Genomic DNA, 20,703 nt, shown 5'->3' on the forward strand with positions numbered 1-20,703 from the left:
GATTGGACGAGTTTACACTTGTAGTAGCTTGGGGGAGGGAGGGGATACAAGTAGGTTGGAGGTGGGGGAGTGACGGTGGGACAGCGCCACCCACGCTTAGGCAACGCAGGCTTCTCACCACTTTTTCCCTCGAAAGGAAGAATTCCGCCACCAATTACACATTCAGTTGATTTTTTACCATGCCCCTTGTTTCTTCCTTCCTGCTACTAAACGGGCCTATCCAGTATCCACAACACTCTTGGGCTTTTGGTTCTAGCCTAGCCCAGTCCCAACATCTCTCTTTACTTTTGGTAGATCGAGTCACTGAAGTGTAGTTGTCATGGTGGTCACCCGCTAGTTACGAAACCATGTTAAACTTCTTGGCCGCGTCAGCAACGGCAACTCCGGCTCCGGCTCATTGCCGTGGAAATCTTCCGCATCGAAGGGATTCTGAAGTCTTCGAGTTCTGCAACAGCCCTGCGTTACTCCCAAGCTTCATGCTCCTATCAGTCTCTCTTCATCGAGTGATTGGATGTGCGATTTTATCATTAAAAACCGCTCAAACGGCTCCAAGCCTGAGGAGGTTCCTCATCCTATTACTATTTTCACCCAAATTCGCTTGACTTTAAAATTTTGAGTTAGATACTTAACCAATACAATCCAAAAGACCAAACTTGCTTAACTTCAGAGTTTTGAGTTAAACTCATAACTAATATAATCCAAAAGACCGATCTGTTAGGTACGAAAAACAGAGACTCTAATAAGAGTGGACAGATCCACTCTGATTTTGGGCAAACCTATTTTCGTTAATAGGGTTTGGATTCTTTTGTACGCAGAACTGGGCAAATGTGAGGACGCGTCAAGAATTTTTCATCGCCATGCCCAGCTACACATTGTTTCAAAGAATGATATAATCAGTGGAACGTGAAAAGTGGAGAGCTGGAATTTGCGAAACTGGTTTTTCATGTAATGGTTGAAAAGAATGTGATGGTGGATGCAAATGTTAAACATGGGCAGGTGGAGATTGCTCGAGATGTGTTTGATGAAATGCCAGAAAGGAATGCCTTTTAATGCAATGCTATGTTTATCTGGGTTTATGAAATGTGCGCTAGTATTAGAAGCTCAGAAGCTTTTCAATTGGCGATCTCAGGCTACGCCCAGAATTGCTTGTTTAAGGAAGCTATGGAAATGTTTCTGTTATTGAGAAGTACAAGAGTTGAACCAAATGTAGTAACTCATGGGAAGTGGGTTCATGCTTATGTTGAAACAGAAGGAATGGACGTGGATGGAGTTTTAAGTTCAGCTCTTGTGGATATGTACCGTAAATGTGGATGTGTGTAGGATGCACTCGGGGTTTTCAACAAACTCCATAATCAGGAGTTATCAGCCTGGAATTCAGTTATTTCAGGCCTTGCATCTCATGGGCTTGAGAAAAAAGCCTTTCACATTTTCACTATCATGAAAGAGGAATCTTCTGTTGAGAGAATTCATTGAAAAGATGCCTATCGAACCCAATATTGTTATAAGGAAGACTTTACTCGGTCCTGTAGGACGCATAGGATTTTGTGCTTGTGATTTCAAGTCACCGGAGGAAATGTTTCTCTACTTCATATTCCAATTCGTATATAAACTGGACCTTCAATTTACTTGAGAAGAAGGATGTGACGGCCCATCACAAACGGTTCCGATGTATCCTAGAGTCCTTAGCTTTCCCATCAGAATTTTTTCTGCTCGTACCTAAGAGAGACCAACATTGTAGCACTAAATTTTAGATGATCATACAAAAGCAAGATGAGATGAAAAAGTCCATAAGAAGTATGGAGTTACTCCGAAAAGTAACCTGTAAGTAGGAAATAATCAAAGCTCCATATGTACTACGAATAATAAACAGAAACAGATGTGTCGAAGAGATCACCTCAAGCGAGGGAGCATTTTTGGGAAGATTGCATGCCAGTATTATACTGAGACCTGTCTTCTTAACTGCAAAGATGGTAAGTGCAACAGCAGCGGAATCAAGGAATTGGCTTACATCCATGCATCTTTAGATCAGTTTTGTGGCATTACTTACCTAAGCGACCAGCCATGGTTGAACCAGTATTATCAGCAGAACCTCCTCGTAAGGAGGTAACAGTTGGGGCATTGTTCTGACAATCATGATATTTATTGTTAACAAGAGAAAGAGAAAATCCAACAGTTTTTATAGCCAAAATTTTGAAGCTTACAGGTCGAGTTGTTGTAGCTGCATACAAGTGGCCAAGCTTTGCCGAATTGCAACCAATCCACACATAAATCTGCATACAAGTTAGTACAAAGAACATGTGTCACTTGTTTTGAAAAGCATTTGAAACATAAACTAGTTGACCCATCAAGCAACCAATGGTAGTTATAGATGATATCATCAATAGAATTATTCCATTTTTTTATTTTAATTACACATGCACATTACTCCTAATACCCCGGTAAGACTTGAGCCTAAGGCCCTACACTAGAACCCTACCCCGTGGATATTAAGCCAATGCCTTAATCAACAATGGAATTAATCTAAAACTCGTTGCAATTAATTTTACTGGACTACAATGCACAGAAAGATTGATGCTTTATATGAAACATGGCATGCAATTACAGAAGCTACTCCATATGCTAAAACAAAATTATGCTTCTTACAGTTTTATAAACTAGATCTCATAGCAACCCTCAATCTTCCCTGTCATATATCTATCATACTCCTGTCAAGAATTCCTGTGCCGTTGACTCCATTGAGACTTTCGATGATGTTTCTGCCACTGGTCACTATTGCATTCTCAGCACAAAGAGATAAAGACCCTAGGTTCCCAGAAGAGTCTGTAATATCTACAAGGATAGCAAAGAACCAACTAAAGTGGGGAATTTGCATTCAACAGGCCACTTCCACAGGACAGCTTAAGATTAGTCCAAGCAGGTTACAGTCAAAATTAAGGAAATCCTCACAATATTTCCTATTGAAAAAAGCTCATATTTTTCCTTTTCGTTTTTTCTTCTGAACAACCTCATAGAAAACTTAATAAAAGGTCTGAAGCAACTTGGCTAATATTTTATTTCCTGACCATCAAGAAGTTTCCTGTGTGGGAACTTTTACTTTCAAACTTTTCCCAGAATAAGCTTAGCAGTACTTTGCAAGCACCAAATGCAGTGAATCGGATCGGAGAAAGTATCCAAGACAATCATCATCAGAACCTTACAACTATTGCATATATTAACAGTCCATTCCGCTCTATCACAGGCTAGCTCCATTCTTGCTCTATCTAAACAGTATATGTTACAAAACCAGAGAAAAAGCACATAGCATTATTTATTAAAAAAAATAAGGATAAAAGTCACCTGTTTCGGGAGGCGTATGATCTGATAATTAAGGACACCATCATGTATATCCTCTGAGAAACAGGTGATCTCCATGTCACCATCAACTACAGGATTACTTGTCATAGTGCTTGGTAGAGTTGTTTCAAAAGGCTGGAGATGATTGCCCTGCATGCAGCTATCAGCTTCCCCAGACACCATTCCTTGGGGTTGATCTCTGATGGGTTTTCTGAATACTATATTAGAAAGACCAATGCAAACAAATGCTTCCACATAGCAATAGAGAAGGTATAATTTGAAGAAACTACTTAGACACTTATTTCTTTGTATCTTTAGGAATGAGACACCCAGGAAGCAACCCAAAATTTTGGCATTAATATGATGTCCCAGCCTTGCTTCACAAAGGCATGCAAAAGGAAAAAGGTCTTCTTGCGTTTCTTCAGATGAGTGAAATTTTAATTCTTATGAAGTTCTACTATCAAGTGTGTGGCTGCATAAAAGAGAGCAAAATGGGTAAAATTTCAGTCCCATTTAGCTATTCAGTGCAAGAATTCCAGTAAAAGTTCAACTACCCAGTTCACTGTAGTGAAAAGTGGCATTAACTAGAGTCCATTCATATAAAACCAAGTTCCACAATTTAATGCCCTTAGCTTCACCAATTCAGAAGTTAATCCCAACGAAGCAATAGAAAACAACAAAAAGGAATCAACAACCCTCTTTCTCCATATCCATCTATTCCAGGAATTAACTACTTTAATCCAACTCAGGTCACTAATTTCATCAATCATAGAAAACGAATAGAAAGGTAAATCGAGTAAATCAACGGAAAAAAAAAGAGAAATCCGGAAGGTGATTTCGGATTCGAACTTACCCTTCCTCTTTTCCTCCCTTCCTCATTCCTCGTCGCTTCCTCTTCCTCCGCTTTTCTTCCTCCTTGCCGTCTCCTCTTCCTTTCTTCCTTCTTGTCGCCTCCTCTTCCTTTCCCTCTCTCCTCTTCTTCTTCCCTCTTTTCTTCCCCTCCGACGTCTCTCCCCTCTGTTTTTTTTTTTTTTTTTTTCTCTCGAAACTTCTTCCTCTCCTCTATTCGTTTAGTTTTTTTACTAAAACACCCCTATTCATTTTATCTACTCCTGCTGTATCCTATGAGTTATAACAACTAGAAGAAATAGGGGGAAATAGAGAGCTGGAAACGGAGGGTCTCGCAGATCTCGACGATGGGAGGAAGGTTTTGCAAAGGAGACTGTTTCGCACGGCGAAGCACGAGGTTTCACAGAAAAACAAAAATGAAGATGAGGGTTCAGAATTTAGAAAGGGATGGGTTAGCGAAACCGGAGAGAGGAGAGGGTGGGTATAGAGGAAACGATATTTTCGTAAAAATATAAGAATGACATTAAGGTAAAACTAATCTGTCAAAAAATTTATCATTTTAGTTCTCTTACAGCCATAGTCATTTAAATTATATTTTTTATTTTATTTTAATTTTAATGAATTTTAATTTTTAGTAGTTATTTGTAGTTCTTTAAGTTATATTTATTTTATTTTATTTCTAATTTCTATTTTTTCTCTTCTTATCTTCTCTTTTGTCTTTTAATTATTTAACTATCTAAATTAATAATAATGTATTCTTAAATATTTTCTTATTAAATATAATTTACATTTATTTTATATACTTCTTAATTTTTTTTAATCTTTTTTCCTTTTTTTATTAATGTCCACTTCTTATTTTCTGTTTTTATGTAATTTTTGTTTAATATATATTTTATGTTTGTCCTTTCTTTTATCTTTATTTTTTCAAAACAATACTAATTTAATTTTACCACAATCTTAATAGTAAGATAGTAAGTTTTGGATATGAAACCCTTCAAATCCTTATTTGGATATTTGAATCCGAAATAAAAGGTTTCTGCCTTTCAAATTTCCTCCTTTCCTGGCCCACCCTATTTCATTTCAATTTTCCTTAAATACTTGGTTTTATGTATTTAATAGATTGATTTTTTGGGTTGTCTTGACTAGGCGTCTGACTCAGAACTCTCAAGTTAAACGTGTTTGGGTAAGAATAGTACTAAGATGGGTTCACTCCTAGGAAGTCCTATTGGTTAGGCGTTTAAATGATATCAAAGCTAGGCATGGGTTGTATTGGTTAGGCATTTGACACAAACCCTAGCATGTGATCTCGACTCTCCTTAGCCTTGATCACTCCACCCCTTTTTTTCTCATTCAATTACCCCTTTCCATGGGAGGGGGGTTTCTTCTTGGTGGTGTCTAAGAAGACAACTATACCTATTTGAAATTATTGATTTATTAATAAAATATAATTATAAAAATTAACCGCTTTAAGATTTATAATATTTATGTTATAAATCATATTTTCAAATATATTATATACACTATAAAAAATCCTCATAATTATTTATTATTTATTTTATATTTTTGTTTATATATATTATAATAAAATTTGTATTGTACTAAAATGCATACAGTTTATAAAACATATAATTTTATAATATAATTCTTATTTTAAAAGGTAAATTATTATATTTTATATGGTTATACTATATCATATTATAAGTTCAAACAAGAATTTACCCTTATTGTTGCCATCCAACATTAGAATTTAAAATTTCCTATTGTGTAAGCAAAAAAAAATCGATTAACCTGGCTAGGGTTTAGGGTATAAGGTTTAATGTTTAATATTTATCTTATCCCACACATTAAAAAAAAATCAAAATTGATGTAGATAATTACAATTTAGATGGATAAGATAAGATTAATATAAAATTAAAAAATTATAAGTAATTTAAATACATAACTTATAAATAAAATTCACATTTTAAATTGTTTAAAATATAAAATAATAAAATGAAGAGATATATGTATTTGAAATTCTCATCTCTTAAGTGGGTACTTATAAGTTATTGTGACATATAAAAAAGAAAAATATCATATTACAACGAAATTATTCGATAATTAGGATTCCCAAGCCTACTCATCCATGTTACACTTTTTTTGGTGTGGGAGACCACTAACCCATAGCCCAAGTCTCATGCCCTTAGTTGGAAGAGATCACCGATCCAAAGCCCAAGTATTTTCCCAATATTATATAATCGATTTTGTTATCAATCGTAAACACCAGCCAACTAATTTTGACCATCGATTGACTTATTAGGACCTCATCATGATGTCAAATAACAAAAAATAAAGACGGGGCAAGCTTTTATTCTTCCCATGGCCCATGGTGGGGGTCCCTTATTCTGGCTACAAAGGAGGGCAGGGGAAGGCCCCCCTACCCTCCTTTCTCGATCGATGTACTCCCTCACGTCGGTTGACACTACATTTCCTGTATTCTGATATAATCTAAAAATCCCTTTCGCCTGTCGGAAACTCGGTCTTCCATCTTGTCTCCTTCCTTTCCCGTTGCTGCACCTCCGCACCCTTTCGCAACCCTAGATCTCTTCAGATCTCATCATCGTCTCCTTCGTTGAACTTTTTCGGATCTTTTTCATCGAATTCTCATGGAGGATTGTTGTGCCGTCTGTGCTGAGCCGCTTGAGTGGGTCGCCTACGGACCGTGTGGTCACCGTGAGGTGTGTTCCACCTGCGTTGTCCGGTTGAGGTTTGTTCTCGATGATCGGCGTTGTTGCCTGTGCAAGACCGAATCGGCCGTCGTCTTTGTGACGAAGGTAGGGTATCTTTGGAAATTTGGATGTTTAGAGATTAGTGAACGTGTTGTTTGTTTCTCGACAGGTTTCTTACGCGGTGGCGACGTGTTATTTGTAATTGTTGTTTTTTTTTTTTTTTTTTCTGATGGTTTGATTGTATGCGCCAATCTGTTGCTGCGTTTCTGAACCGTGTTGTTATGGATTTATCTTTGTTGCTACGGTTTCTGAATTGGGAGTTTTGTTTTTTATGATTGTTGCATTTTCAGCGGTAAAGAGGATTTGGTTATAAGATTTTCTGGGATATTTGTCTCCTGTAATCTCTTTGTTATGTTTCCTGGGTTTTGCATTTCTCTTGGATCTTTTTTTTCCTCGTTCCTGCATTAATTATGGCATTGCATTTCTTACGAAGTTGTCTTGTCGCTTTATCTTTTGATTGTCCGAAAAGGTAGGTGCTGTTTGTTTAAAATTGTTAATATCATCTTTCTTATAAAGCTTGTTAGATTTTGTTGCTGGTGATAGTTTAGTTGATTTATTGGGCAAAAACCAGGTGATTTAGAAACTTGAGCTTCATGAGTTCTGTTCATTTTTCTAAATGCTCTCATGCAGTACAATTAGCTTTTTGCTTATCCAAGATTGGCTTGGAATAGTTGGGGTACTAATGTTCCATTATCTTATATAACATTATATTGATTTATTTTGTTCGATTTTGCAGGCATTAGGAGATTATACAACGCCAATAAGTGACTTCTCCATTTTTAGGACTGATGCTGCTGAGGGTCGAGTTGGAAAGTATTGGTACCATGAGGATACTCAATCATTTTTTGACGACACTGATCACTACCAGATGATCAAAGCAATGTGCAGATTGTCCTGTAGAGTCTGTGACAAATTGGCAGAGGAAGAAGGAAATGAAGGCTTGAAAAGAAGGGCCAAGTATAGGAATATTGAACAATTGAAAGGCCACTTATTCCATAAGCACAAATTGTTCATGTGCAGCTTGTGTCTGGAGGGAAGGAAGGTGAGTTTCTAATCATCTGAAGTTTTTATTTGACGCAGATAAATCTAAGAGCCTTTATTTAGATGCAAAAGGCTCATTGAGAATAAAAAAGGTTTAAGGACAAGAAGCTGATAGTACTACTATATTTGATTATCTTTTTTTAGTTTTTATCTAATGTTTTAGAATCTGTTTATACAAAATTTAATAATTTAGGTTTGGACACCACCATTTCAGAAGAAATAAAAAGGGATGAGAAGGAATTGAAAATGAGAGCTGAAGTTGAAGCAGAACCACCTTAATCTTCATTGTTATCATATCTTTGTTGCCATTATAGTGTGAAAGTGAAATTCGTCAATGATCATTTGATAAAGAGTTGAAGCATTGATACTTCTTTAGCTGATTGTTGGATCTAATTATATTTAGTTGAACACTCTCAAATTGTTTTGGCTTGAAACATGTCTCTAATGAATGAGAAATATTATTGGCTGTCTGGTGTATTGCTGAAGAAAGAGGATTCCTCATTGGGTTATTTATGCCTAGAAAACTTTGTTTGATGAAACTATTAGATGTTTATGAGTGTGGTATATCCATGACCAGGCTTTGACTGTATTCGGTCAGTATCGATAGCTACTGGAGCTTTTGCTGTCTATTTGCTCAAAGAGTAGTCATGTGACAGTCTTTATCTCAACCAACTCTTTTATTGCACTTGTCATGTCTTAAAATGCATCTGTTTGATACAATTGTAAACTTAGGATATTGCACCATCAATGTGGTTTACTGAAATGGTTTATGAAGGACAACATGCTTTCCAACTCATGCATAACTTGTGATTCTTCCAGAACACTTGTGCTACTTTTCCTCTTTAGCAAATGTAATAAGTTATTCTCATAAGAAGCTTAGAAACCGGCAACAAAGACATGTTTTCTCTCCCCACCACCACAACCACAACACACACACACACTCATGCAGCAGCAATCATTCAAGTGACTTTTCTCATGGTGTTGGAGCAGGTATTTATTTGTGAGCAGAAGCTTTATACAAGGGCACAATTAAGTCAACATATTAGCACAGGTGATTCTGTGGTGGATGGCAGTGAGGAGGATCGGGGTGGTTTCATGGGGCATCCAATGTGCGAGTTCTGCCGAAATCCGTTTTATGGGGATAATGAGCTGTATATGCACATGTCTACCGAACATTATACTTGTCACATATGCCAAAGGTACAGCAATATTCTTTAATAAGATGGCTTTGTTTTGGTTTTGATGTCATGGTGACTCACTTGTTTTGGCATTAACAGGCAGAATCCTGGACAGTATGAGTACTACAAAAATTATAATGATCTAGAGGTGAGTTATTTCTTTTGGTGTAACATATTTGTTTACACTTCAACATTCAAGAAAAAATAAAAAAGTTTACACTTATATGCAATCAGAGAATAACTTTTATTGTACAACCTGCTCAGGTTTGAGATCCAATTATATGTTGTGTTAATTTCCTGTACAGATTCATTTCCGCAATGAGCATTTTCTGTGTGAGAATGAGGCCTGTCTTGCAAAAAAGTTTCTTGTGTTCCAATCCGAAGCTGAAATGAAGGTAACTGCTTGATCGCATTGACTTTGTTTCCTTCATGTTGATTTTCTCAAATATCTTATTTTCTTTGTGTTGTAAGAAACTTATTTGTTTGTTTCTCGTTGTTTAGAGGCATACTGCTTTAGAGCATGGAGGGCACATGTCACGATCTAAGCGCAATGCTGCACTTCAGGTGTGTATGACCTATGTATCTGATTCCTCCTCTTAGAAACATGGGTAGCCATCAATGGACTTCGTTATGCGAGAGTGAGAAGTAATTCAACCTTCGAGGAAATTTTTCTTGATTAGCAAATTGAATGGATAATACCTCTACATTTCATAATCAAGCTTCAAGAACATGTTCTGCATCAGAGTGTAGTATTATGATCTTACCCCTAAGACCATCTTTCTGTGGTTTTGTTTGTTTAGATACCAATTAGCTTCAGATGTCGGCGTAGTAATGAACAAGATCAGCGCCGCAGTCGAGGACGGGGTATTCGTCGTGACTCAGCTGATAACCAGCTCTCATTGGCAATTCAATCAAGTTTGGAGACTGCAAATGCAGAGGATGCAGCTCGTGATTCTTCATCAAATGCTCAGATAGGTTCCATTCCTGGAGTTCCAACTGATGTTGATGATGTCTTGAACCCCTTTGAGTTGTTAACTGTTACCTCTGATGTGGAGCCTTCTGCAAGGTATCTTCAAGCAGTTAGCCAAAGCTCAAGAAACTCACGCCTTGAAGAATCATCATTTCCTCCACTACCCATGGTCCCAAGCAGCGGTACACCCAAACCTGCACCAGATTCGGAAGCACCAGGAAAGGATACAATGGCTGCTCGACTCCGTCAACGCAACAAGGGAACTGTAAGAGTCCTCAATTCTGCTCAATCAAGTCCATGGTCAAACAATGTCTCATCGAGCAATTATCCCCCAATAGGGTGTTCACAAAATCCTGGACTTGTTTCATCTAGTTCAGCTAGTCCAACTATATCTTGGCCAGCAATAAATCAACTCTCATCCTCTTCCAGTTCCCAGGCTAAGCCTGTTTATGAGCAGGGCCATTTGGGATCAAATTTGGTGAGCTTGTCAAGGAAATCAAAGAGCATGAAAAAGGGAGTTAGTCATTCCTTTTCAGCTCCTAACCTTGTTGAAAGAGGAGGATCTTCAAGCAATCAAAGTAGTGAGCCTTCTCTGAAGGTGGAAGAAATTCATTCTGCAAACAGATCTTTGGTAGAGAGGATCCGTGCTGGTTTGGGAATGGATGAGAACAAGTACACAGCTTTCAAAGAAATGTCGGCTGAGTTTCGTCGTGGTGAAATTGGTACCTTTGAGTATCTTGCATATGTTGAGCAGTTTGGTCTCTCACACCTGGTTCTTGAGCTTGCTCGACTCTGCCCTGATCCTCATAAACAAAGGGAGCTCATTGAGACCTATAATGCTAATTTTCTAATTCTTGAGAATGGCAGCGGTAGTAACTCGAGAGAAATAATCAAGTTTTCTAAGAGTAAAGGCAAGGCAGTTGAGAACAATGCAGGGAGTGGGAAAGGTAAAACTGAGAATGGTCCTAGCAAAGACAAAGGTAATTCTGATAGTGGTGCAAACAGTTCCAAGGACACGTTGGCAGACACTTTCCTGGATTCAATAAGGAAACTGCAGTCAAATTATAAGCCAACAGAGGAGGTTGAGGTACTGCCGAAAGATGGTTATCGAACAGCTAAAGGAAAGCTGAAGGCGCGAGATCAAGCCGAAGTTAATTCTTTAAACAGACAGCTGGTCGAGTCTGGTAATGATAACAAGTTGAGTTCCAATAAGGAGCACCTAAGCCAAAATTTGGGTGATGGTGTCAACAGTAAACAGCGGCGGAAGACGTCGAAGTTTCACAGGGTCCGATTAGGTGATGGCTCACCTGCAGCTCTTTTTGATCTGGGACAATCAGATATGAGCCCTGAGCATGAAGAACCCACAAGCGGGACGCCTCCTGATGGTTTGCCAGTTCGTGGGGTTTGGCGGAATGGTGGTGGGCAGAAATTAAAGGCAATACAACAAAGGGATTCTTGATATGGAGGTGTTGGTGCGAGTGGCTACTTTTTTGAATCTAAAGTTCATCTGGCAGATGGCTAATTTTGCGTCCGATCATCACTGCTCCATATTTCCCTCGTGTCATCTGTTGGATTGAAGAAAAGGTAACGTTTCATGCTTTATTTTGGGTTGACTCAGAAGGTAGGTAGATATAATTGATAAGGTTGGGTATATATATGGCACGCATGCGGACCCGGACTAATATTTCGGGAGACCTTAAAAAAGAAAAGGAGAGCGTCTCTTCATTTTTTTGCACGTCGCTTCTCTTTTTACTCTTTTTCGCTTGTGTCATTCATAGAAATCTTGTACGTATTAAAGCTTGGTGTTGTATAGAAAATACCATGGGCAGAAATTTCTTTTTGAAAATGTGATTAATTGGCACCAAGTTTACCCTGTGCCAAAGATTGTGTTACTGCAGATTTGTGAATTATGATCGTTTTGTAATTGCCTCGCGAACCCTTTCGTCTCTAGAAGAAATCATGCTCTTAACTTGCCGAAGGATTTGGATTCAGGATACAATTTCCTTGTGTAGGTTCGTTCTATTTGGAAGTTTGAGCGTCTGTTCCTGCCCAGCAATTTTTCACTCCCGTAAACGCTTTGGTTAATAAAGTAGTGATTTTTCAAAGTTGCTTCGAAGAGACCGGAACAAAATAGTGAACTCGTCCGCTGGTGTCATGGTGAATTCGAACAGGTCCCGCTCATGGTGCTCCTGGGAAGAATTGGCAGAAAGGATGCACCCATGAAACGCTACGACTGAGGTTGAGGTCTTAGGTCGTAAGAGTTGATAGCACATGATTATCACATATAAGAGATGGTGAAAAGGACTCAAAGCAGGGATCCAACGTGGTAGAACTCATGTTAGAACAATTTGGCTTGATGGGAATATGCATTATAGAATCAGAGTGATGGGCATATATAGTTTTGCAAGCAAAGGCTGGTATAGCAAACCATGTACTTGAAAAATTTTCTATGAGAATTTCAGTCATTTATTTGATAAGGTTTCCGATTTCTTCCTGAGACATACCCTATAGGCAAAAGAATAAATGAACTCCCTGTGCTGCTTCTACAGAATCAATGTGCATCTCATGGTCGGCTGTCTGGAACTACATCATTCATTGCTTATCATGGAATAATTGTTTCTCCCAAAGGCGTCGCAGGTGTTGTAGCAGTAGGATGCTTAACCTCACGTTTTTCCTTTTATTTGTTTTTGGGTTAAACAGATGCATGAATTAAACAAGTACCGATGCTGTGCAGGAAGAATATAAAAGGTCTATCTTAACTCTTACGATATCTACTATAAGAATACAGAATTTAGTTAAGTTTATCATATCTCCTATAAGAATACAGAATTTAGTTAAGTTTATCATATCTACATTCACAGAGAAATCACAATTTACATTGAGACATATATACCAGACACTTGCAAGACAACCAGGAAAAATAACTTACCCAAACGTTTTCTCACTACTGTAACACATGTATAAAAACCCATCATCATCTTTGAAAGATTCGTAGATAGTATCCATGAGACTGGCTGCAGTTCATAAACAAGAGCAGAATATAATTAGTTTCTGCTCCACCACTGTTTTATCAAAGGAGATTTGAATGTGAAATACGTACATGTTTGAGGTAAGGTGTTTTTCACAAAAACGAATAGAGCTTTCCCAGGAGCAAGATGCAGCCTGTTGCTTAAGATGTGGATAAATTGCCCCACAGACATGTCACGTGGAACCAAGTACCTGCATAAAATACGTGAACACTATGACAGTCATACAGAAATCAGTGATGGTTATCCGCCCGAACATTCAGAGGGTAGAAAAAACAAGCACAATGTTACTTAAACTTGCATTTAAGTTTAAAAAGCAAGAATTTATGTAGCAGAAAGGAGGACTATTTCAGTACATATTTGATGAGAATTGTTCACGATGCAAAAACATTATGGTAACAGAAAATTTGGGCTTACTTTTTCTTTTCCATCACAGGAAGGTCAGTCTTTGAGAATCTTTCAACGACCACCTAGTAGCACAAACACAGAAGTGAGTATTAAAAAATGAAGGGTCCAGTATTCATAAAAGAAAAAACAAGTGTTCATTTTTATGCGATTTTTGCAATTATTAGGGTTTATTAGCAACTTTTTTTGTATTATGGAGGGGATGGCCCAATCTCTGATGGTGTCACAAACTGTTTCTACACCTTTTCTTTTCTGATATAAGTTTGCTTACCTAGTCATAAAACCAAAGGACTCCGACAAGTCATCAAGAAGGTCAACAGGTTAAATGTACAGCAATTAGGAGAAAACATAACCATAATTTGACAAATTCAGCATGTAATGGGCCTTATGAGTAAGAGGTTCAACTTGGAACAATCTTTTAGGCGCACAGCGTGGAGCTACAATATTCAAGGTTGTTTGAAAATACAAAACAAAAAGAGTAGGAAATTTGTTGGCAGCTAATCAATGAAAGCACTTAGATAAATACATGTCCTCTTCAGGATGGTTTTCATGACATAATACTCATCATGAAGACATTTTGCAAGGCTCTCGGGCTGCAGCAGGAGCTTTCATGATGCCTTATCCATTGGCCTCCTCCACTGATTTTTTAGAAGCTATTTCTTTAGCTTTGCTTGTTTCAAAATCTTCATGTATTGTATTGATTTCAATCCCTTGGTCTCAGCTGAAAGAAACATTACTATCTAGTGCATCTAAGCTCCAAATAAGCATCAGCCAACATAAACTAAAAACACCACAATCTATTAATACTGTATCGTAGCACAAAGACCTCCAGTTACTGATATGAACATTATCTCACATACTTTATGTTGCCTGAGGAGGGTGCCCCACAGGGAGATCTATAAAGTCCTCCAGATGCCTTCTCAACTAGATCTGTGTGGTAGAAAAGCTTCAAATGGCCCACATCAAATAGGAGATGCATAGGTATACAGTCAAGGATTTATGACTTTCAAAGAGTTGGCTGAAATATCATCTTGTTTGGAAGAAGTTAATGTTGATTTCCTCAAATGTCTATTTATAAAACCTTTAATCAACAGAAAAACATGATGAAGACATTTAGCTCTTCCAAATGAGGTTTCCACAAGTAAATTTTGCATGGACAGTTGAATATCTACATACCCTGCTTCTATATGGAACTCTTGGTTTCAGCTTCATAAAAGTTAAGATACGTGGGATGTCTCATAAGCATATGAAAATAATTTGTGCACATAGAGAAATGTCAATGTGCTGGATACCAGTTCAACTAAATTGGATCCCACCTTCAATAATCAGGTGTGGTTACACTTGGGTATCTGGATTGGTTAGTCAGAGTTATGCTCCATGCTATTCTGATAAGAACGTCTATATGGGAGTGGGTGCAGTGACCAACTAAATCTAGATGTATAAGTGGTTCATAACAAATGTTGAGTGTACCGAAAAATGATATTTCTCCTGCTGCAAACTAATAGCCGTCAATCTTATGCAAGTTACCAATGTCAAAGCAAGGCATCATAGCTTTGGATTATGATAGAAGGGCTAGGATAACCAGATACTGAGCAACATAAGAACTGCATTACTAAATTATTGTAATACGTGCAGAGCCTTGTATTACTAAATTATGCAAGAAAGAAAGAACCTACTTTTGCTGTCTACCTTGCAAAAGTTTTCATCAAACACATGAACTGATTCCTATTGTCATAACTCCGGTAAATATTTTAAGATCATAATCAGATCTCATCTGAAAAATAAAACCTAGAAACTCAGACGCCACTACGACTCCTGTTCATTATTTCCAAGTACAACTGTAACAGTGTTGCCAAATGAAGGTAGGTGCTGAAACGCACCGACAGATTGAGATTGAGATTGAAGAACCGTAAGCTGATGTTATTTATAGCATAAAATTCAGAAAATATATAACTGTTGGTCAAACATCACTGAACGTAAATATTCTTAAATCACACGCAAAGTTTCCAGAGCTGATCCTGTTCCTCAATTTCAAGCTCAAATTCAACAAATCATGCGAAAGATAAACCAGATAATGAAATACAAGGAGACGACACTTCATCACGACAAAGTCAGCAACTCGCTCAGAAAGAATGAGATCGGACAAACCGAGGTTGCTCGGGAATCTTACCGGCACCCGATCGGGGTATTTGGAGCGTATATCTCGCGATTCATCCAATCGCTCCTCTGAAACAACCATGCAGCGAAATCACGATCGGGTAACAAAAAAAAAGAAAAGACTATTATCATAGAGTCAGAAGAAAAATAGATAATGACATACCGAAGGAGAATTCCTCTTTGAAAGAAGTCACAGCCTTCATGGTAGGTGCAGATTGCAGAGAGATCGAAGTTAGGTTTAAGGGAAGGAGGAGCAGTCGTCAAATGTTCTTCTTTTTTCTTTCTTTCCTACTACGCTGGAAAGGATAGAAAAGCAATTCCGTAGGCATCACCTTCTCCTACGGAATCAAAAGGGTGTGGGGCTGAGGCCCTTGTCTATCATGCGCCCTATGCACTGTTAGTATACTCAGCGAGCCCACTTCTGTTGGCCATTAGAACGAATATGCGTACACTGGTTGTACACTGGCAGTCTCTCCATGAATAGAAATCAGGCTCGGGTCAGGTTTGGAATTAGTGAAGTCCGACTCCGTCCCAAACACCCATGTCACGTCCATATCTACCATGGAGGTATAAATGGTAGGGAATTTTACCAAAATACCTATTTAAATTAACTTATTTATAATAATAACGAAGACCAGAAAATATTTACAAAACTACCGAACTTTGACCGGTCCACTGTATATGTGGACAGTCAAAGTCGACACGTAAGCAGTCAAAGCTTACGTGTCGCCCCGTCATCAAAGTAAAAATTCAGAGTCTGCCACATCATCATTATTGACACATAATCTGCCACGTAGTTTACCAAGTCATTTTTATTATTTTCTTTTAGCCATGTCATCAATGGCCACGTAAGCATGCGCCACGTCAGCCCTCAAAATTTTTCATTCTAAACTCTTCCGCGCTGTCTCCTCGCCTATCGTCTCGGCTGCTCTGCTGCCGCTCGCTCCCCTGCTGCTGCTGCTGCCTCGGCCTTGCCCTCGACGACGCCCCCCTCTCAACCGCTCTCTCTTCGCCTCAACCTAGACTCTCATTCTTCTTCTCCGTTCCCCTTTGTTCATCCTCTCACCACCCCTCTCTCAAAACCGAAAACTATCATTTCTATATCTTCGTCGCCCCCTCTCTCAAAACCGAAAACTATCATTTCATCTCTTCGTCGCCCCCTCTCTCAAAACCGAACCCTATAATTTCCTCTCTGCGTCCCCTCTCTTAATACCCTATTATTTCACTCTCTCGCCACCCCTTCTCTCGAGACCGAAGACCCGAATTTGAATTTCAGAAGCCGAATCAGGGTGATTTTTTAGGGCGTTTTTTAATTGAATCTAATTACTGTGTTTAATTATAATGTTGATTTGAATTTAGGTGTTTAATTACAATATTTTTTTTTGTGATTTATTGTTTAATTTTTGATTTTATATTAATGAAATTTCTGTCAATTGCAGATAAATTAAAATTATTGCAAACTTTAATTTTAGTTTATGGATTTTCTGTATAATTTGTTGTATTTTTTGAAGTTGCTAGTTTAATTTTAGTTAATTTCATTTAATTTTCTAATTTATGAAGTTGCATTTTACTCTATTGAGATAAGATTTGCAGGATTTTTAGTTGCTAGTTGTTAAATAAATTTGAAGTGTCATGGAATGATCATACCATGTGGTGAGGAGCTTTGGGTGTTATAAATATCCACCACATGGGTTTTTTTATTTTGTTTTTGTTTTATTATGTTTGCCCTAGTTACTAGGATGGGTAATGGAAAGTGGGTTGTCTATGTTTTATTGAGTTTCCATGTGTTCCTAGGGATGGGTAGAGAATCTAAGTAAGAGTAGGTTGGGTCCAGTTCAAACTAGGCTGAGTTGCCTGCACGGGCGTCCATTAGCCAACGAAGCCCGACCCCCATCACTGACGAGGTACGGTTCGTAGTGACTGCGAAGTCATATGGGGCTCTACCAGGGGTGTTCAGTGAATTTGGACTTAGGTGTGTTTTTGCATTGTTAGGACTAGTCATCTGTTATAGAATTAGTTCGATTGATTTTTAAATGTTGTAGAATGTTGTTGAATAATTTTGAAGTGTTATGGAATGATTTTGCCATGTGGTGAGGAGATTCGGGTGTTATACATAACCACCACATGGTATTTTTTTTGTCTATGTTTTATTTAGTTTCCACGTGTCCCTAGGGATGGGTAGAGAATCTGATTAAGAGTAGGTTGGGTCCAGTTCAAACTAGGCTGAGTTGCTTGCATGGGAATCCATTAGCCAACGAAGCTCGACCCCCATCACTGACGAGGTACGGTTCGTAGTGACTGCGAAGTCATATGGGGTTCTACCAGGGGTGGCAATCCAAGGTGAACATTTACATTACTCATGAAATTTAAGTATTACTATTGATAACTGTCGTTTATATTGTGGTATTCTATATGTATTAATCAGTCATTTTAAAATTTTATATTTTGTAGCCATTCTTAGTGTGTGGAAGTTGTGGTTAGTGCCCATTTGGTAACCCTCGTTTGAAGATGAGGGCACGTCAGTGGTTGAGTTTCTTGATGATTCACCATTCGTGTAAAGACTGGTAATAATTCTATCGTTTCCATTGTATTTTTTGTTTCATTTCAATATATAGAGTACTTAGTTGAATGCATTAAGGTTTATTTTTCCTCGTTTTATGTAGGTTCAAGATTTGATCTTCCCATCTAGAAATAATCAATCAAAAACTTGGATGGGTCCTCCGGATTTGTTTGTAGAACTTGTCCAGCAGGTAAGAACTTGTCAACTTTTGAGATAATTCACTTTTAAACAGCTACATCCAATGTCTTTTCAAATCAGGTCAAACTGTTTCTTGAAATGCTTATAAAGAAATGTGGTCTTAATGCTTGTAAGGTTTGTCTTGTTTCAGGAAATGTGGTCTTAATGCTTGAAAGGTTTGTCTTTTAAACAACTACATCCAATGTCTTTTCAACCCTTTTGGTTTCTATTGTAATTATAGGTCCAAATTATTTAATTCTCCATGTTGGAACTAACTTGTCCTTTTATCCTTGTTTGTGTCTTTTGGCTTTTATTATTTACATAGGCATCCATTTGATTTCACGAAATGGGGTCGCATATGTCAATTTCTCATGGAATATGGTGTCTTCGACAAGAAGAAGATAGTGGAACTAGTAGAAGCTTTAGAGGAGGAGGATCTTCTAGTGGTAACTACAATACGTACTGACCTTTTGGGCCACTGGGTGTAGGATTGCACATGTTATGGTTGTGAATATTATTCCCTTGATCTGTAAAGTACTTTTGAATAATGCTAGCTTTTGTACCTTTTGTTTTAATTTTGGTGAATATGCCATGAATGATCTGAGAGAAGGTTACTAGAATAGGTTTGTAGATATAAGAGACTAGGATTACTATTTGGAAGCTTGATCAGATGACTTAGAACTCTTTTAATATTATTTAACAAGCTCAGTTTGTTGTTGAGTTGTGTAAAATCATTTCATCCTTGCTCTTGTTGAATGCTGATCCATTTTTCTATGGCTGCCCACATAGGAACGTGGGCAGCCATAAATGCTGGTGGAGGGTTTCATCTCTTCTCTGCAGAAAGGGGAGGATTCTGTGTATGCAGATGTCTCACTTTGTTCGCCAAATTGTTTTTGCTGTATATGAATTATGCAGGGTGTTGATGCTCATCAAGGAGATGGGCATGAAAGGAATTTCTCAAATGACAATTAAGTCTCAACATGCCGATGAGTTTCATTGCGATAACACTGTAAAAGGTGAGTACTCTCTCTCCCTCTTTAACTTTTTTTGTAATGAAAGTCGCGCTAGTTTCATGGTCCATCACTTTCATGCCTCAATGTGCTTTTCTTTGTTCAGAACAGAGAAGGAAGTTGTTTTGACAAAGACCGATATGTTTATCTAAATGAAGAAATTTCAGGCAAGGCCCTTTCAGGCAAGGCCCTCTTATTGATGAAACTACTTGGCAGAAGGATGACTCTGATGATGAGGAAAAGGAGCATTATGATGATGAATGAACAGCTTGAGTCTATTTAGTTCGTCCTCTATGAAGTTTGTTAGAAAAATTGGGTGTATTATAACTTGGTTCAAGAAATGTAATTTGAGTCTTTTGAAACTATGTCAAATATGTTGGGACGCCATGGCTCCCATTAACAATCTCTTATACCTTGACCACAATTTAACATTTTTTGTTTCAATGTTTCTATCATATTTTTAAATATTCATATTTTTTTAGTTAATAAATATTTTAAATTAATAATAAAAGGTGTTGTAAAATTTTTAATTAACTAATGTATTTTTTAATAATTTATTATTTAGTAAATAAGGTCATAAAAAGTATACAAATTAATTGTATTTTTAAACTTTAAAATATATTTTTTGTAAGTTTTTTTATTTTTAAATATTTTAAATCCAGTGGATAAGAGTTAGATTTTTTCTATTTATAAATATTTTAAATTTCTAAATATTATTATTTTTAAATAAGGTGATAAAAGTATACAAATAAATTGTATTTGTTAACTCTAAAATAATTTTTTTGTATATTTTTTTAGTTTATAAATATTTTAAATCGATAATATATGGGTAAAACTTAAGAGTAAGATTTTTTAAATTTATAAATATTTTAAATCCATAATAAATGGGTAAGAGGTAGATTTTTTCTATTTATAAATATTTAAATTTATAAATATTGTTATTTTTTAAATAAGGTAATAAAAGTATACAAATAAATTGTATTTTTAAACTCTAAAATAATTTTTTTGTATATTTTTTTAGTTTATAAATATTTTAAATCGATAATATATGGGTAAAACTTAAGAGTAAGATTTTTTAAATTTATAAATATTTTAAATCCATAATAAATGGGTAAGAGGTAGATTTTTTCTATTTATAAATATTTAAATTTATAAATATTATTATTTTTTAAATAAGGTAATAAAAGTATACAAATAAATTGTATTTTTTAACTCTAAAATAATTTTTT

The 20,703-nt window shown here is 36.9% G+C and overlaps 3 protein-coding genes and 1 long non-coding RNA gene across 5 annotated transcripts; 2 read left to right on the forward strand and 2 right to left on the reverse strand.

The window, feature by feature from the left end:
* Nucleotides 1-1,438: 1,438 nt before the first annotated feature.
* On the reverse strand, nucleotides 1,439-4,622 carry LOC137959238 (uncharacterized). 2 transcript variants are annotated; one of them, XM_068806616.1, is made up of 6 exons: nucleotides 4,187-4,622; nucleotides 3,337-3,532; nucleotides 2,202-2,270; nucleotides 2,048-2,123; nucleotides 1,895-1,959; nucleotides 1,439-1,716 (listed from the first exon to the last, which is right to left on the reverse strand). In XM_068806616.1, exons 1-6 carry the CDS (start codon nucleotides 4,210-4,212, stop codon nucleotides 1,618-1,620), a joined length of 531 nt encoding a protein of 176 aa, XP_068662717.1. In that variant the 5' UTR covers nucleotides 4,213-4,622; the 3' UTR covers nucleotides 1,439-1,617. The 2 variants fall into 2 exon arrangements, with proteins under 2 accessions (XP_068662717.1, XP_068662716.1); XM_068806615.1 differs by having other exon boundaries at nucleotides 3,337-3,544.
* A 2,069-nt stretch (nucleotides 4,623-6,691) lies between these two features.
* Nucleotides 6,692-11,868, forward strand: LOC137958779 (E3 ubiquitin-protein ligase hel2-like). The gene is made up of 7 exons (XM_068805908.1): nucleotides 6,692-6,995; nucleotides 7,687-7,992; nucleotides 8,982-9,190; nucleotides 9,269-9,317; nucleotides 9,475-9,564; nucleotides 9,671-9,733; nucleotides 9,970-11,868. The coding sequence occupies exons 1-7, from the start codon at nucleotides 6,828-6,830 to the stop codon at nucleotides 11,596-11,598; spliced, it is 2,514 nt and encodes an 837-aa protein (XP_068662009.1). The 5' UTR covers nucleotides 6,692-6,827; the 3' UTR covers nucleotides 11,599-11,868.
* Nucleotides 11,869-12,914: 1,046 nt separating this feature from the next.
* LOC137958780 (autophagy-related protein 8i-like) lies at nucleotides 12,915-16,042 on the reverse strand. Its single transcript, XM_068805909.1, has 5 exons — nucleotides 15,891-16,042; nucleotides 15,741-15,796; nucleotides 13,583-13,635; nucleotides 13,240-13,358; nucleotides 12,915-13,153 (listed from the first exon to the last, which is right to left on the reverse strand). Exons 1-5 carry the CDS (start codon nucleotides 15,928-15,930, stop codon nucleotides 13,065-13,067), a joined length of 357 nt encoding a protein of 118 aa, XP_068662010.1. The 5' UTR covers nucleotides 15,931-16,042; the 3' UTR covers nucleotides 12,915-13,064.
* A 2,404-nt stretch (nucleotides 16,043-18,446) lies between these two features.
* On the forward strand, nucleotides 18,447-19,118 carry LOC137958507 (uncharacterized). The gene is made up of 3 exons (XR_011113993.1): nucleotides 18,447-18,477; nucleotides 18,616-18,640; nucleotides 18,790-19,118. It is a non-coding gene; the product is annotated as an uncharacterized lncRNA (long non-coding RNA).
* Nucleotides 19,119-20,703: the final 1,585 nt, after the last annotated feature.

The sequence above is a fragment of the Aristolochia californica genome, unplaced genomic scaffold (assembly GCF_029961685.1).
Source record: "Aristolochia californica isolate CCGP_79_NKW_82.1479 unplaced genomic scaffold, dmAriCali1.0.hap1 SCAF_3, whole genome shotgun sequence".
NCBI classification, from domain to species: Eukaryota; Viridiplantae; Streptophyta; class Magnoliopsida; order Piperales; family Aristolochiaceae; genus Aristolochia; species Aristolochia californica.